This window comes from Ptiloglossa arizonensis, chromosome 9 (genome assembly GCF_051014685.1).
Source record: "Ptiloglossa arizonensis isolate GNS036 chromosome 9, iyPtiAriz1_principal, whole genome shotgun sequence".
Classification (NCBI taxonomy): domain Eukaryota; kingdom Metazoa; phylum Arthropoda; class Insecta; order Hymenoptera; family Colletidae; genus Ptiloglossa; species Ptiloglossa arizonensis.
The window spans coordinates 16,653,725-16,672,698 of NC_135056.1; the positions used below are offsets into that span (position 1 = coordinate 16,653,725).

Sequence of the window (18,974 nt, forward strand, 5' to 3'; positions counted from 1 at the left end):
TTTTAGTAAACGTTCGAACGGTGAGCAACGATGAGAGATCTACGAAGACTGCACGTTGAAAAATTAGGTTTATTATTGGACGTCTGCAGTAGGACTCGGCGCGACGTGGAATAGAATTTTAGCGATCGTTGGCTTCGAGGCAAATTCGAAGGGAAAGAATTCTATTTCGCGATTTGAAGATCCAGTCGACGACGAAATCTATCATTTTACCCGGAGATTTCGATCGACGTTGGTATCGTGTCAAGTGTGGCGAGATCCATGGAAATAGATTACACGGTAAAAAATTAGGTTTATTATTAGACTCCCGCGGTGACACACGTAGTCGTGCGAAATAGAACGATTCCTCGCTTGGTGATAAATTTAGAGCGAAAACATTCTATTTTGTGATTTTCGGTTCTCTGAACGGACCGATCTTACCCTAAGCTTCGATCGATATCAAAACTATGATCGTGAGATCCGCGAGGATAGATCGCGCGATGAAAAATGAAGTTTATTACGAAACTCGTGCAGCGGGACTCGCGCGCGAAATATAATTGAACGATTGCTCGCTTCGAAGCGAGAGAATCCTATTTCGCGATTTTACGATCGACGTCGATGACTGAAATCTTATTTTAAGATTCGCGTGCTTTCGAAGATCGTTACAAACGGCGCGAGATTGCACGGTAAAAAGCTTAGTTTATTATTAGCGCTTCTGCAGTAGTACTCGGTGTCATGCGAGCAGTTTATAATCGGGACAAGATCAACTTGGCCGCTCAAGGCCATCTCCCCCACCATCAATCTCACCATTCACGACCAGTCTCTCGTTACGATTCGAGAAACAGACAACGCGTAACTGCGGATGCAACTAGGAACGGATTGCTTCGTTTTTGGGTTAAGTGTCCGTCGTAAACTCGTATACATTCCGGACAACTTTTCACGTACGTGAAAGTTGTTTCTTTCGTGTACGCGAACAAAGAGACAGAAACAACAGGGAGAGACCTTGACAGGGTGGCCAAACGTTTTGATGGGGGTAGCACCGCAATAGCCCCGAGCGATCGCTCGATTTTGTCCCTGACTACAATTCGGAACAAAAGCTCTCCTTTCAAGTTTTACGTATGCGTGAATCCAAAACGAGGGTCTTCGGGAACAATTAACCTTTATTCAACCACTCTATCCAGACCTATTCTTCGAAAAAAAAAGTGATACTTGTATATAAAATACTTTCAACCGTTACATAACAGCGTACACCGCACATAGCTTCCCTCGATAAAATAACAGTCGTTTAACCTCGTTAAAAGTACCGAACGGAAAAATGTGTAAAAAGTGAGTAAGACTCGCGTAAATAACTATTTTTCTATCAGAAAATACAGTTCCTGTTACACGAGAGCATCCATCACCTCTTCTAATATTTTTTTCTACAAACGATATTATTACTCATAATATGAGAACTTTTATCGTTCCATTGTAAAGAGACTCCGTCGGTAGACACAATTGTATTAAGAAAGTTACGTAATCGTTTCGAAATACTTTACTCCGGTAACATACGCTACTAAACGATTAAATAAATATCGTTCGTAGATATACATACGAACGATCGTCCGAGACAAACAGTCGCCGCAACGCAATGCAACACCTAGTTAGCTGGCATTGCGGTGTACCCGTTAAAAAGGAACTAAATCATTGATAAGAACGATCGACCGCCTGTCTTCGTGCGTTAACGCGACGGATAATTATACGGCCCGATGCCTCGCTACGCCCCAATATTAACGTTTTTCAACCGTTCATTAGACGGTGCACGTCACGGTTGTTTGACAAATTACGCTAACCATCGACAGCGTTATCTGTTCGAAGGTGGGCTCGCCACGCTCATTGATAAAACGTGGCGGCGTGTATCGCGTTTCGCTTGCGTAAAGGGGCGAGCGGACACGCGAACGGAATGCTGAATGAAATGTTAATCGTTCGCACGTAAATCCGACAGCGATGTTTGCTTACATCGCTGGCCCCAGGTGCGTCCCCGGGATCATCCCCGCGTATGAAAGGCTTACGTAAAGGACACCAGATCGGTTACCGTAAACGTCGAAACGCGACACTCGACGAACAGTTCGCGAATCGAGACGCGGTGATCCCCAACGATCTATACGCAACGGCTGCACAAGTTGTTTTTGCGCCGATTGTGTAACACGCGAGTAGCATTAAGCGTGAAGTGTAGCGGACTCTTACTTAATGATACCGTCTTCGATGTAAACGTCGGTGCAAGCGCTGCCGTCATCGTTGACGACGTTCCCATTTCTGATCAGCAGCCTGTTCTGAGCGCTCTGAAAAACAAAACGAACCGTTAGATATCAAACATTTCTCTCCTTTCTTTCACGGTAGAAAAATATAGATTTTAGGCACTTTGGTAATGTTTTCATCGAGTTGGAATTAAATCACGTAGACTCGATGGTTCGATGTTACAATTACAGACCTACAATTGCTATTTGTGCTCGAATCGCGTAAGTGTCTTGGAAGTTAGATTGGAAAAGAAGGAATTAATTTACTGGTAACGTTAGTTGTTTATTTCGATAATTGTACGAAAATATTGTGAGAAAACACACCGTTGATAATTAAGTAATTTGAAGAAGAAGTTCGAAATAGGTGAAATTGATCCCTTTGGTAGTTCCAGTGTTGAGATAACATTATCGGAAAATAAATCCGTTTAGATAAGCGGTTCTTTCAACGATTATTTTTAATCGTCTTTGCTGGTAGTACGTAAAAAATGGCTGGTTAATAAAAAAAAAAAGGCGTAAATAATAAGCGTAACGAGAATACAGGGGATTGGACAGTGCGAGCGAAATTGCGTATAAATTTTCTCTAACGAGTTTCGAAAGGAAACTGGCAATCCAGAAAGAAAATCTAAGTCACGATGAGCGCTGTTAGCCAACCTGCACGTACTGCCTACACAATCGTTTTCGCCGAGTGTGTGGTCTGCGGCGTTAGACAAAAGGGGGGAAGTTTCCTAAGTGTTCCAGATGGAGCGTCCAGTTTAAAAAGTTTTAATTTTTTAATTATCGTCAACTTTTAATTAACAATCACGAGGTTCGCGCCCGGGTGATCAACGGGGATTTGAATGTTCAAAATGATTAAAAAGTCGGATGTGAATATTTAACGATTCTAAATTAATACGACGACGCCCCCCATTGTGCGAACGCAATTTAATCGACCGCTTGATTATTCGTACGGTAACGAAAACACCGTGTAAGGGAGCGACACGACGAAATATTTGACAACGGAATCGTCGGAAATATTACGAAACAACAACGAAACGAGAAGCTTCAGGAATAATCGTCGTGTTCTCCGAAACGTGAAAAAAAGAGCCGCGTTGAAATGGTACTTGGATAAAGTGTGCGAGCGCTCCGAGAACCGAGAAAGGAAAATCGAGGACAGGGAATAATCTTGAGTAATTATCGTACATTCTTTTTTACTCTCGTTGGTGGAGGATCCTCTCTGGAACGTGTAACGGGACGATTGTACGTGAAAATCGATCACGCGTACATCCTGTACCCCAACTTGTCCACCGTATACATATTGCTAATCAGTGCAGCGTCTAGAAAATCTTCGCCTCGCTCGAAATTGCTACCCATTGAGAGTAACCGTATCTCCCGCATATTGTCCTTGATATTCGTTTGCAACGTGCGTCGGATCCGACATCCGGTGCAGACGATTAACGTGCGTATATTGCTCCACGCTATGGTATACCAATCAGTATATAATAGAAGCTACGCTTCACGCACTTCCGCCAATGCTGGATTTAGAGCAGTACGCGATGTGCTCCGACTGATAAGCATACCACACACGCATACACACGCACAGACATACTCCGCGATGCATCTTTCCATTCGAAGGAATAAAGGTTTCTCTTCCAGCTTTGTTCTTCGCGCGGAAAATCTGGCGATTTTTCGTTCCGAGTCCTAAACATTTCCATACAATGATCTTCGAGAATCACGATTCTCCCGTGGACAGGGTGGATCGTCTTAATTGTAAATTACCGGTTAAACCGGTACGCAGAAGAAGAAACATTTAGAAAAATCGCATAATATCGAGGCTAACGGTAGACGGTAATCGGTACTGCGTTATCTTCGATTTTTATCGAGATACGTCTCGAGATTTTCGAACTGGAACACCCGACATCTCGCTTCGGGATTCGAAATAGTATCGTCGAGTAAAGAGATAACGATCTATACGAGATCGAAAGTTAATATTTACCGTAAGCGTTCTCGCGGAGATATCGTTCGAGTAAAAAAAAAGAATTCGATCGTACTTTCTCAACAACTTCGATTCGAAATATTTTTCCATGGAACGGTTCTTCACGAGTCGGTCGAGATAACACTCTGTATATCATTTCCGGCGAACAAAGAGCTACCTGTCTCCGTTTTTTTTTTTTTTAGAAATATCAGGTCAGTACATAAATTAACGTTTCTTTCACCGTAAACGCTCGGATCCTCAAGATCGTTGGCGATAATGGCGTAGCGAATCTGCCCGTCGTGTAGTAGGAAATTCGAAATCCTTGTTTCTAGTACCGTGGCACGGTGTAGTCGGTGTAACCGCAAGGAAAGGAAGAAGGGTAACCCTTGTTCGTTTGATTGTTCTTTCCTTGCGTTTATTCTCTCCGGTTAAGTGCACCCTTCTTCGCGCCTCGTTGTATCTCTTCCGCTGTGCCTAATCGTTCGAAGCGAGTAGCGCGTGTGCTTGGTCACTCTGCTCTCGGCCATCCTAAAGATCAAACGTAATCACTCGAGAGTATGAACGTGTCAATGATCGTAAAACTGACCTAAGTTTCAACCTGGACGGTCATTCTCTGCGATACTCGCGAATTCAAATTTCAAAAGTAGTCATCGCGAGCCGTTGTCGTTTTATCCGTAGATGTTTATTCGCGTTTCGATAGATTCTATCGTTTCAACCGAGCATTAATATTCATTTCTATGGATCTTCCATCAGTGTCAACTGTTCGTCCGAAGTGAATATATTTCAATCATTTCGATCCACGGTATATTATTATTTATGACATGGTGCACATATATTGTACTATCGTAGTAGGTTGTTCAATAAGTTTTGTCGTTCGATAAAACTTATTGAACAGTACGACATTGAACAGTACTATTCAGTACAGTACTATTCAGTACAGTACCATATTGAACAGTACTATTCAGTACAGTACCATATTGAACAGTACTGTTCAGTACAGTACTACATTGAACAGTACTATTCAGTACAGTATCACATTGAACAGTACTATTCAGTACAGTACCAGATTGAACAGTACTATTCAGTACAGTACAACATTGAACAGTACTGTTCAGTACAGTACTACATTGAACAGTACTGTTCAGTACAGTACCACATTGAACAGTACTGTTTAGTACAGTACCACATTGAACAGTACTATTCAGTACAGTACTACATTGAACAGTACCACATTGAACAGTACTATTCAGTACAGTATCACATTGAACAGTACTATTCAGTACAGTACCACATTGAACAGTACTATTCAGTACAGTACCACATTGAACAGTACTATTCAATACAGTACTACATTGAACAGTACTGCTCGATAAGTTTTACCGAACGACAAAACTTACCGAACAACCTATCATTTGTACCTATCCCACAAACGATATAAATGAAAGAATAATCGAAAAGGTGACGCGACAATACGTATTTATAATGCAAACAGCAGAAATGCGCACTTATGGACTGACCTGGCATTATGCCGACAAGAAGGAAGGTGAAAAGAGTCCAGACTGCGTAAAGGACTTTTGACAAGCACCCCTAGGGGTTCCCTATCCGGGTAAAGATAAAAGTGGATAGGGGAGAACGACGAGGGTAGGGGACGAAAAAAAATAAAAGGACAATCCATCGGCGACGCAGCCGCCACCCACGTTCCATAACCGACGCCAAGTCCGCCACCCTTTGCGGCCAGTAATGCAACGCGGCGTGCAAGCAACCCTTCGTCGGGCGAGGTCTCCGCCCCGTGAAATTGCTTCGACCCCCACATGAATCCAAACCACCGTTAACACCGAGGCATTCGTGAAATCGATCCCAATCTGCTTTACTCTTCCAAAGTGTCGCGAGGTGTAGCTTGTTAAATCGGATTTCCAAGCGACGGAACAGAGAAGGGCGTCGACCGAAGAACGTCTCAATTAAGGATGGGATCAAGTTCAATACGTAGCGGTGAACGCGAGTTAACTCCAATACGCGCGATGACAATCGTTACACACGTGCCATAGCTTCGTCTCTAACGCCTCGATCGATCTCACGAGAGACACGAAAGGTTTTAATATTTCATCTCGTTGCTTAGGAACGTTACACGAGATTTTCCTCGCGTTCAATAAAGTTACTTTTGGGTAACTTGTTCCGTAATTAGATCTTCATGGTCTATAATTAGATTTTTGTAGCTCAAGTTTGAATCTAGCAGTAATCAAAGTAAAGATTCAAGTTCCCGTTTCACGTCTGGATTAATCTTACGAGACTGGAAAGGTTTGAACTTTTAACCGAACTCGACTCTCAAGAAAATATTGTCGATCGAGATTTTCCTTGCACGTAACGGTACGAATTATTTTATAATTAGACTTTTGCGACCCAAAGGGCAACTTTTAGCAGTAATTACGACGAAGATTAAGATCCGCGTTTAACGACTCGTTTGATCTCGCGAGAACTCGTGCGAGATTTTCCTTGCGCGCGACAGTTACCGATAAATTATTTGCAGAGTCTCGTAACTACGTAAAATTTCTCGTCTTTTAATTCCCGGCTCGCGCGCTCCCTTCTGTGTTCTTTGGAGCGTTTACTAACAAGCCGATGGTACGCTTCGAATATATTAGTCCAAGATACACGTACCAATTTCCTTCGCATATTTTAAATGAAATTTCCTTATTTATTGTTCTTCCTTCATCCTACGTGTTTGTCTTTTACCCCGATTTATCGTTTCGGGTTAATTTTAACTGCTCGAAGAGGGTCCCGTACACCGAACCAAACCATCCTACGAATTAATAAGCAAAATTGCTCCGAAGAACCAAAGAATTCTACAATATTTTCCGTTAAACTTTTCCGAAAATTTACGTTAACTCGGATCGACGATCTCGGCAACTTGAACGGTCATCGTTTTGGTCCAAAAACTTACCAGATTCCCGACATTGGGACGTCTTTGCCACCATGTTCGATCTTTCGATCCGACAATACTTTTTGTTCGCCGACAGACCGTTTCAATTCGTTCTGACCGAAATACGAGCACTCCCTGTTTTGCTCCGATAGTTTTTACATAATGTTTCTCTGATTCCGCGAGAAACGATAGACGTAACCTTCGACGGGACACTCCGGGAATCGAATGAACATCGAGACCTCGTCGTTGTCGCGATTCCGCGTAGACGGAGACCTTGTCGTATACCCGCGGTATAGTTATTAAGAACGGTAGCGCGAACATGTGCGTTTCATGTGTCAGCCGATCTCCGCGTGGATATTTTCAGCGGACAGCGGCTTAAAATACGTTCCCCGTACGGTGCTGCGATTTTTAAGAAAAGAAATCTTCCCCCCGCCGCCACCTCGCCGGAGAGTCCATCATCCACGTACGTGGCGCGTACTCGGCCCGAAAAATCCGAATGCGCTTTCGATGCACTCGGTGCACTCGAGCGGTGCTTTGGGGCTCGAGGCTCCGTCTTGCGATTTCGATGCACCTGTACTCGAATCGTTTTCGAAATAACACGTTACATTACACGGTGTTTCCTGGGGACCGAGGTAACTTCGATACTCCAAAACGTTTACGAGACACGAACTCCAATACTTGCAAACTTTTAAACAGTGTTACTTTGCAATAATGTAAACTTTCAATAGCATCACGAGCGAATTGTACGTAGTTATTTTAATTATTCAGGATGGGTTGTAAAATATCGTGCAGGTAAATTAAAAAGGTGGGGCATTTCTTAAGTAACTATGCTTCGAGGAGTTAGTTTATTACTCTCGTTGGTAATACCGTAAAATAACCGATACGTCGACATATTATCGAGTATTACAATGTTGTGCACTACGGTTCGAAGAATAACGAGGATATTTATTACTCTCGTTGATAATACAGTAGAATAACAGATACGTGGATACGTCATCGAATATTTCAATTTTGTGCATCACGGTTCGTACGAGTATCGAGGATATTCTCGAGTATGGGAAACTGGTGTGTCGTTGGACGCGTTAAGAACCCCGCCAGGGCTTTCGGAGAAAGACGCATGGCGCCGGCTAGACTTCGCCAAACCCCGAATATACGCTCCTGACAAAATCGATATCACCAACATTTCCCGGCCGCGCGCCTCGAATTCGTCCGCACGAGCACGCACCCGCCTAAATAGAAAGATCTTATCGAGCGAGAGGCTCTATGGTTGCCTATAGTACACAGGGCGGACCCTACCAACGTGAACGCATAAATATCTCCGCGTTGCGCGCAGAAGTTTCGGGAATCCGTGGGGAACGAACGTTTCCAGCGATTTAATCAATTTCGTTGCGTAACTGCGTTAGCGAGTGATTAACAAAAGGATGGGTCAAGTTTCATCCGAGCAGAAGAAACAACGTGGAACGATTTATAATCGCAGTTTGTACGATCGACCGGTCAAATTGTACGAGAATTTTTTTTCTTACGGAGAGATTTTTTGATGGTAGGATTCTTGATGGTAGAATTCCTTTACGGTGGATCCACCGTAAAATTTCTTCCGTTCGTTCATTGAGAAATATCTTATTCTACAATTTCAATGCTAATTTTCGTCCACCGAGTAACGGATAAAAAGTTGCTTCTTTTATTTGTTACTTGTCCCGTTTCAGATATCTCTGCGATTAGCGAGTTGCGTGAATTACGAATAAATCTTATTTAATCGTTCGAGTATTCAAAACAACGTTGAACCGCTCGCGAAAATTACGATGGAATAAATTTTTGTACGGATAAATATATTTTTCAACGTGTCGTCGATAAATCTATTCCGAAATATCTCGCGTGACAAATGTTTCCCTAATATCGTACCGTTATTATAAAAAATACACCATTCCGTGAACCGTAGAATCGTTCGCCTGTAAATTGTAACACAGTTCGACCTCAAAAGTAATCTTTGTAAATACAAACGATGTACGTTCTCTACATTGTACGTTGGAATTTTATAATTACAGTGTACCTAGGCCTTGTAAATACAGTCACACGCCGGAAAAAATTCATTACGCATATTTACCGATCTTCTTACACCTTATTAACAACACACCTGTGCATACTTGTTTGGATTTCCGATTGGTTTTTCTCGTTACGAAATCGTGGTTGTACTACGATAAAGTAAACGAAACGAGTTTTCCATTGATACGCACGAGCTTTCGACTCGATGTAAAAATGTTCAAGATAAAATGAAACGAGAAGTCTAGAATTAAAAAAAAAAAAACGATCTTGGAATCTCGACGGAAAGAGCACCGTGGATAAAATTCTGTCCCCATGTTCGTCGCTTCGAAAACTTCGTCCTCGGTTCCTAACGATTCTGTTCGCGTTTCTCGACGTAAACGTTCCCGTTTCTACGATCCACCCAGTACAGAGAGACTCTAGCACGATCGAATCTCGAACTCTATTCTTATCGCGATAGAATCGCTTCCTCGTCTGGTCGTCGCACGGAACCTTAACTCACGCGTTCTCGTCAAACAAAGTCGCGTGCGCTCGAAGATCGCCGTTTTGCGATGGCGTTCCACTTCTTACGCACGATGGTCCAATTAAAACCAGATTTCTTCTTCGGTCACGGTATCTCCACGCGGCTCGGGCATGACACGCCGCGCGAAATCGAAGAAGAACGACAATTAGCTACTTTCACGTAGGAAAAGGGGAGTTTTCCGCGGCGGGTCTTTATGGAGGGAAACTCGCGTTTCTAGCGCGCCGAGGACTACCCGTGACGAGAGTCTCTAACGCTGAAACCACCAATGGTGAATTATAGATTATATTAAATTATATTAAATTATATTATCGGATTGTTCCGAAAATCATTTCGTTTCTTTCTTGGTGAAAATGAAGCACGAATTTTTTTAGAGCGCAGAAACATTTTATTAAATTATATATTCTCCATTTTGATAAGCCAATACTATTTGTATCAAACCGTACACGTATCTTCCAAGTTAGATGGAAAAATTACGAATTAATTTCCGAGTACCGTTAGTTGTCTATTTCGATACCCGTCCACGAATGTTGCGAGCAAAGTCATCGTTGATGATCGTGTAATATTCAAACGAAGCTCGAAACAGGTGAAATTGACCCCTTCGGTGGTTCTAGCGTTAATGAGAACCGTCTACGAACGTACCGTATAACCGCGCGTGTACCATACACGTACCAGGAGTGGCGTGCAAGCATGACTCTAACGGTGCATAACATTCGGCCGTTTAATACGTGGATGCGGCTCAAGAGGCCAACAATTGCATAACATTATATAACGACGCGTTTTCTTGACGCTTTCCTGCAGCGAGAATTTCTAGGCAGGGTACGACGATCGCGGCCAAAACGTGATCGCCTCGCGAAATAATAGCGGGGCTCGCGCGTGTACAGGTACACCAACGAAGAATCCATGCACCAGGGCATAAAATCACGAACGTCGTCGATCAAACACAATGTCCCGAAACGTCGTCGAATACGTGTCCAGCATACTACCCGAACCGAATACCGCCCGAACGAGAGACGAATAGATCGAAATCGGTTGCAGAACCTGTGATACGATTGACTTCGTACGATGAACGAGAAACTTTATCATCGATCGTAGAGAACATCTCGTGCCGGTCGGTTAAGATTTTAAACGGTGCGCGATTCTCGAAAATGCATCGTTGTACGCGTTCCGTAGTATTTTCCCCCCTGTGATCCGGATTTAACCACTCGAGGCATCGCCACGCGTTTCAGAATGGCACCGCTCGAAAGAATATGCTCAAGTGCAATCCGTCCCGACTAATCGAATAAAAACGTGAAAGGGGTCAATACCGATCTGCCCGCGTGCCCCAATTTCCGTTCGTACGCGAACCGCCAGGGAAACGACAGACGGCGGTTCACACCTGGCTTCCACACGCCGTGTCTATTTATGTCGCGGGAATAATGCGAGTAATCTGCATTTCGGTTGACCGACTTCCAGACGACTAAATTCACCGTCAAGTTCTCGGCGAAGCAAAAAGATGACGACTCGCCGCGAGCGAGCGCTGCTTGGAAACACTTGGCGCGCGTTGGTAACGACGAACGGGGACAAACCTGAGCGAACTTAACGCACGAACCTGTTCGACGAGAGAAAAAAAGGTCCGGTGAAAAAATGTGATTAACTTGGTGGACGGTGGACGAGACGAACAATCGATGAACGTACCGGGATTATTTACTCGATGCGACGTCACGAGGGAGACGAATTTGAGGGGCAAACTGGAACAAACTCGACTGAACTGGCGATTATTCGCGTAAAGGTTGCCCGGTGCGTCGAACATCGTTCGGTGAATGATAACCGTGATGGAAATAATAGCGCATTGGAACGTCTCGAGACTAGTTGGGATCCTCTCCGGCTAAGAATATTAATCCGAAACACGAAAAAAGGAGAAGAGAGCAGTGCAAGAAGAACCAGTTGCGCAAACGTATGAATCATCGGTGTACAACGCGCTCGCTGAAGGGGGAGCTTGGGGTCGAAACGTTTAAATATAATGTTTAAACAGCGCTTCTATAATCGTGTCCCTAAGGCTGGTGATTGTCGATTGCACTCGGAGAAATAACGATACTCGATGGTGCATTTGCTACGCGCAGAATCACAGGTAGCCTAGGAACAAGACTCGAGTGAGTCCAATGTATACTGTGTGTCTCGGTAATATCGTCACGGGGTGACTTTATTCGAGATTAAAATACATTTCTCGGTACAGAGACAACCTTTCAAATCCGTCAAGTATGCGTTTCACTGATTGTAAGCCTCGAGTTTCGCTGGACACTCATCATTTTACAAATGCGGATCAGATACTCGAAAGATTCGCAAAATTCTTTCACACGTTGCGCAAAACTATACTATTTTGTATCTTTTACTCAATTTTGAACGAGAAATACACTCCTATCCTATTAGTCGTGTCAAAACTATACTAGTTAATATCTTTTACTCCATTTTGAACGAGAAATACACTCCTACTCTGTCAGTGGCGTCAAAACTATACTAGTTAATATCTTTTACTCAATTTTGAACGAGAAATACACTCCTATCTTATTAGTCGTATCAAAACTATACTATTTAATATCTTTTACTCAATTTTGAACGAGAAATACACTCCTACTCTGTCAGTGGCTTCAAAGCTATACTATCTCATATCTTTTAGTCATTCTAGCACGAGAAGTACACTCCTACTCTCTTAATCGCGCAAAAACTATACTGTTTAATATCTTTTACTCAATTTTGAACGAGAAATACCCTCCTACCCTCTTAATCGCGCCAAAGCTATACAATTTCCTATATTTTACTGAATTTTGAACGAGGGATGCATCCCTGCCCTGTTGGCCGGGCCACGATCGCCGACACACCCCGTATACAGGGGTTAACGAAACAAACCACGGCTCCATTCGATCGGGATGAAAAGACGGCGGCAAAAATGTCAGTCGACACGTTGAGTTTATTTTTACCCGCGGAAAGCGGTTCGCGCCTCGTGAGCCTGCTCGCAGAGACACGAAACGCGAAAGAGAGGATCGATGATTCCGCTTGGCGCAGTCGTCTGGCCGGGTGTCGAGTGTGTGCTCGTAAAATCCAGCCCGTGGTTTTTCCGACTTTAGGTCGTCGTCGTCGTAGTGTCGACGAACTATTGATTCGCCGCGTTCCCTTGCCTAGGCAGCGCGTAACCAGTGCCGTACGATTTTCTCTGGATCGTTGAAAATCGTCGAGCAACGCGCTTTTAACGGGCAAAGTTTTACGTTACCGGTCCGACGAGCCACACGTACCAACGAAACGGACACCAAGCTCCGAAATACGATTCGAGGAACGTGTGTTCGATCTCCGTCAAACCCCTCTTAAGCTTCAAACGCGGACAAACGATACCAAAAACCCTCGAACAATTTTACCACCGATTTAATACCTATACTTTGTCCTTTGGTTTGCAGTCGTAGCTTTTTTAACTACGAAACACTTGGACGAAAATATTTTCTACCAACACGGTGGGAAAAGTCAATTATAAAGTTACTTTGGAGTTACATCGTTTTTTTTTTTTATTTCGATAAAAACATGTCTCTTTTTATCTTTAAAAAAATTGGACACGGAGAACGATCGATCATCGCCCAAGGATTAATTCCATCGTTCGTTCTGTACATTTTGTTAGCAATATTTTATATCCGCGATGTTTACGTATGTTTCTCGTGTTTGGAAACTGTACGACTGCACCTCGCCCTCTTCGTACGCTTTATTTTCTCGTATCTCGTCTCTCTCGTGGCGAATGTTTACCTCGCGTGTATAATGCCGTAATAAAGACGATAAACAAGATGAAATATAAATATGTACTTTTGGAACTTTCGGTGCGAGACACGAGTCGGACGTATTCGTTTCTAGGCGACTCGAGAGAGGATAAAAACTTATCCGGACTCGCGGACGAAGTCTTTTGTCAATTTTACCATTTGTTCGCGTTCCCATTCGATAAAAACGCAAACGGTAAGTAGCTGACTTTTGTAAATTCCCAACATGGACGTTTCGTGCGCCACCCGTCTCCATCCCCGCCCAATGCTGCGACTATTGTGGCGCTATAAAATCGGCCATGCGAGGGAGTGAACCGAAATAACATAGAAAACGATCGTGTACGATGAGACAGTAACATTTTATCGTCGGTGCTTTTAAATGGACAGCTGGATGAGCGATGAAGTCGTTTCTGTTAAGTAATCCTCTAATTACCGCGAGCGTACTCTGCTATAAATGTGTATCAAGTGCACAGTGTTTGATTATGACCGATGATGTAGCCATCCCAATACGAAAGTATCGAGAATATGAAATTTTAACGCGGGAATAGAAATTTTGAAATTTGAAAACTTCGAGTAGCCTGATACAACATTCTATACGCGATGATATTACGAAAATCAAATTTTAACGCGCAAATAGAAATTTTGAAATTTGAAAATTCCTTCGAGCAGTATGATACAACATTCTGTGCGCGACGATATTACAAAAATCAAATTTTAACGCGTAAATAGAAATTTTGAAATTTGAAAACTCCTTCGAGCAGTATGATACAACATTCTGTGCGCGACGATATTACGAAAATCAAATTTTAATGCATAAATAGAAATTTTGAAATTTGAAAACTCCTTCGATCAGCGCAATGCAGCATTCTGTATGCGACAATATTACAAAAATTAAATTTTATCGCGTAAATAGAAATTTTGAAATCTAAAAACTCCTTCGAGCAACGCGATACAACATTCTGTACGAGACAATATTACAAAAATCAAATTTGAACGCGTTAATAGAAATTTTGAAATTTGAAAACTCCTTCGAGCAGCGCGATACAGCATTCTACACGCGACGATATCAAATTTCAACGCGCGAATAGAAATTTTCAAAAAATATTTTCCCTTCGAACTCGATTCTCGATTTTGTACCGCTCGAGTTCTAGCTCGCCGAAAGAAGATATCGCGAAAAGGAACACGAAGCTCGTTCGAACAGTACCCGAGTCAAATGTACACGCATTGTACGTAATCGCGCATATATTTTGACGCGGATATGAACTTAACTCCTTTTACGAGATAGACCGGTGCCGGGCGCCAAGACGCTCGGATCAATAAGGCAGCAACCTTGCGATCACTGCCGATGGTGCGACGAAACTTTCGGTTTTAACAGTGACGCAGAATACACCCGTACTGCGTACATCTGCTTCCCACTAAATATCTGATGTACTTCCAGATATTCACGTGCTAGAATTACCCATTCGAATGACCTATATACGAATAAAAACTGTAGCGATAAAAATACGATAACGAGATGCATCCAGCGATATCGAAGATGCACGTAAATTGGTAAAATAATAAGAATCTTTATTTCTTTCCGTTTACTGCTAAATCACTCCCGTATCTATTTTTTCTCTCGAGTAAAATAAATGTATTCTCTAATTATTCGATTAAACAAACTTTATTGATCGCCCTCATCCCCTGCAACGTTCCCCAGATTCTGTTACATTAGAATTCGGATCGTTAAATAAACCTCTCGTCCGGGCTATCGATCGCAAGTTCAGTGACTTTATGCGCTATACGCAACTTTATGCGGCTTGAAATTGCTTTGCAAAGTAGTCGGCACGGACGAACAACGTCGAATTTATCGCACGTAAGCATCGAGAAAAAGCAACATCTCTCGAAAGATAGATTGAAATTGTCGCGTCGTTTCAACGTGCATCGTATAAATTGCAACTGGGAAAGATGGTAAAATCAATGGAACGCCGCAGACTCCGTCCGTCGAACGCTACTCTAGCGTGAGGCTAGAACGATACCGAAATTCAGGGATGTACCATTTCGGTCCAATAATCGCGTTTCGGTGATAGTTGCATCGATATACGCTCGCGTACCGTTCACAGACACGCACCGTGGCTCGATTATTTGATAATTACATAGAACTTAATACCACCGACGGTATTAATTATCGAGAGACCGATTACTCGTGGACTGGATCCACTTTCTATATCGCAAGTCGAACAATTTTTCTTTTTTCACGCGGATAAAATGTTACGTCGAACCGGATGCATCTTTACGTAACGTTTAATTTTAACGAAAATTTGTATTACGTTACGCGGTTAACCACCGGCGAAAATTTCGCGACTTTGCTACACGTAGTGTACACACACACGTACGAAAAATAAGTGAAATATCTTCATCGTTGAAACGGGAGATTCTCAAAAAAATCGGAAGTAATAAATGTACGGCTAACGAAACCGAGAAATTATTGATCCGTTGAGAGCAAACGTACGAATGTAATTGTAACGCAAATCGTACGCATCACGTGTCCGAGCTCGAATACACAAATATAATTTATTCGTTTCAACGATGCTGCACGTAACAGTGGACAAGCCGGTACGTTTCTAATTCGTTCCATCTACATTTCGGTCTAAACCAAGTACGGACAACCGTTTTTGACCGGTGGGCCATAGAGGACTTTGTCCATCTTGTTGCGAACCACACCATTGAAAGAATGCTGAGTTTAGACAATAGCCCAAACTCGTAACTTATTCTTAATTTAATTTGGAAATTTGTATGGTTACGGCAATAACATTTTCGGATATATAATTGACATTCGAAAATTACCAGAACAATATAATACTATTGTTATAATATTACAAAAGAAAGAAATGTATTGTAACAGAAATTACTTTCTGAATAATGAAAGTGATTTATTGAAACAAATGAAACAGCGTCTACAGCGGTTGCTAGGGTAACTCTCGCAGCATACGTATACGTATCCGTCAGAATCGTCGATAAATTTTGTCTATCTCAAGAGTATACGCTAAAGATATTCGCGAAACGTATATACGAGTTCATCGTCCACAAAAGGAGAAAAGTAACGAATATACATAAATTAGGATAATTATATTGATGTAATCGTTGCATAATAAATAATAATAAAAAATTACATTTTCGAGCAAAGCTATTGAGAATTTTGCATAAATTATTTGCTTAGGCTGCGGACCACATAAAACGTTTCTATGGGCCACACCTGGCCCGTGGACCGGTGGTTGCCCATATGTGGTCTAAATAATCTATTCTACGCAATTTATTTACATAGTGGTACTCGATCGGTAACAAACGAGTTCTCGTAAAAGTATTCAGAAGGATAACGATGAAAATAAAGATCGGTAAACTGACCTGCAGGTGAATGGGCACTTTCTTCACCGGTGTGCTCATTTTCGATCGAATAGAAGATTACGATGCCCCGGAAAAGAGCAAATCACAGAGTTGTACTCTTCCACGGTGTGCACCTTGCGCCGAGATACGCGAACACTACTATTGCTCGCGGAAAACGCTAGTCACTCGCACAAAGTTCTCTCTGCGAAAATCTAAAAACGCAAGATCGAATCGAACAATCGACTGCGACTGACGCTACTTGTGCGCGTCGCGCGACGGTGGTAAATTTTCCCCCCTACTCCCTTCGTTTCGGCGAGGGTGGGGATCATCCCCACTGAAGATGGCTCGTCACATGTCCTGCGAGTTACAGAGATACACGCACTTATTATTTAAAGTCTTCGTCGCTCTACCGCAGAAAATCTTTTCAACTTATCGTTTCAGATTGTTTTGATATTTTACATTTCCATAAATAAATATTTATGCTGGAAAATGTTTTTCAAGTATTATTTAATTACACTTTGCTCAATATGCACGGATATGAAGTACATTCAATATGGTATCGTCCTAAATTATAGAAAAGAATTAATTGTTTGCCATTATTAAATGAACGTTATTGAAAAATCGATAATAGATAAATTCATGGAATTATTGAATTCCATTTCTGTCATTATTAGCATAAAAAATGGTTCTAAAAATCGAACACGTTCCCGCCTGAAAAGCATATCGCTACTTCCGTTTAAACATGGCTATACGTTTACATATGAAGCACGATTTGTCCGAAGCAAAAGAGAATATATTGCACTTGATGCCGTGTAAAATTCATGGTGACGAATCAGCGAATGTTTCTTCGTATTTTACACCTTACATTCGGAAAATTGATGATGAACGTAAGTTTGTTAAGTTTTGATTTTTCTTAACTGAAACTTAGCGTGTGTATGTAAAAAATAATTCTTCTATAAACATAATCGTGTTCAAGTTGTGTAAATGCAAAGACATCTTGTTGAAATCGACAGTTATACACTTCGTAAACTCTTTGTTTTGAAGATATATAGTATTACTCAAATAAATTTAAGGTTAAAATAAAAATTATTTTAACTCTATTCAGATTATAATTCCTCATTTCGTGGATACCCACTTCAAGGAAAAAAGATAACAATACCTTCAGGATACAAAGGTATTACATTTCTTGAACACAAAAAACCAGAAGTAGAAAATATGGAACGTAATTTGTATTCTACAGGAACATTTTCATACTTCACATATTGGAATTATGACAAATTACCATCTAAGAATGATGCTTTAGTAGCAGCAATTGATTGGATTGATATTGCTGAAGCAGTAAGTTATCGTATCATAATTAAATAAAATGTTTTCTGTTACATATTATATGATTAGAAATCAATTGTTACATATTTTTTTCAGCTACATTCTACAGAATCATAGGTAAAATTATAAATACCAATACAAGATATACAAGATATTATTACGTAATTAAATTATAATGGTTTTTGTATTTTGATATGAAGAAAATTAAAAATAAATATTTTATATATCATATATATATATTATAGTTTATTAACCATATTTTATATCATGAGCATATATTTTGTCATACATAACAGACATCTTATAATTCCTTATGAAATATGTGAACATCGCAAATCATCTTTGGTTTAATTAGGAAAGCTGTTTCAAAAATGTGCAGTCTTTTATAGGATAAATAGTATATTTGTAATTCACTTTCTTATTTTTGTAAATATATAAAAGTTGCAATAAAGATGTAAGCATTTATCATCATTTTAGCACAGAAAATCTTTCCTTGTTATGCATGATACTGCTAAATATACTATCCGACTATATATATATATATGTGTGTGTGTGTGTATATGCATGTATGGTATGTGTATACATATATACACATATATACGTATATATACACACACTTAATATATATCCGATATATATATATATATATTTTTTTTAATACTGATTTTAATGTCATTAGAAATAGAATATTAATTATAAATTAACACCCAATGAAATATGGTTCTTAGTAAAAGTTATGATTGTGTAATATTTCACATAGCTGCTTGTTTATGGTCATGTTTGTATAAAATTCATATAAAATGCATTTCTTGAAACTATGTAAAGTACATTGGCAGTCCTA

General features: G+C 41.1%; 2 protein-coding genes across 5 annotated transcripts in view; one reads left to right on the forward strand and one right to left on the reverse strand.

Annotated features, from left to right (window-relative positions):
• Crmp (Collapsin Response Mediator Protein) overlaps window positions 1–17,038 on the reverse strand; it is a 34,902-nt gene extending 17,864 nt beyond the window's left edge. For all 3 annotated transcript variants that reach the window (XM_076320968.1, XM_076320967.1, XM_076320969.1), the window contains exons 1-2: window positions 16,829–17,038; window positions 2,200–2,294 (exon numbers count right to left, since the gene is read on the reverse strand). In XM_076320968.1, coding sequence (XP_076177083.1) covers window positions 2,200–2,294; window positions 16,829–16,867 — 134 coding nt within the window. In that variant the 5' untranslated portion in view covers window positions 16,868–17,038. The remainder of the gene's footprint in view (window positions 1–2,199; window positions 2,295–16,828) is intronic.
• A 299-nt stretch (window positions 17,039–17,337) lies between these two features.
• Window positions 17,338–18,462, forward strand: LOC143151297 (ribonuclease H2 subunit C). 2 transcript variants are annotated; one of them, XM_076320299.1, is made up of 4 exons: window positions 17,338–17,694; window positions 17,913–17,981; window positions 18,048–18,145; window positions 18,230–18,462. In XM_076320299.1, the coding sequence occupies exons 1-4, from the start codon at window positions 17,550–17,552 to the stop codon at window positions 18,248–18,250; spliced, it is 333 nt and encodes a 110-aa protein (XP_076176414.1). In that variant the 5' UTR covers window positions 17,338–17,549; the 3' UTR covers window positions 18,251–18,462. The 2 variants fall into 2 exon arrangements, with proteins under 2 accessions (XP_076176414.1, XP_076176413.1); XM_076320298.1 differs by having other exon boundaries at window positions 17,350–17,694; window positions 17,913–18,145.
• Window positions 18,463–18,974: the final 512 nt, after the last annotated feature.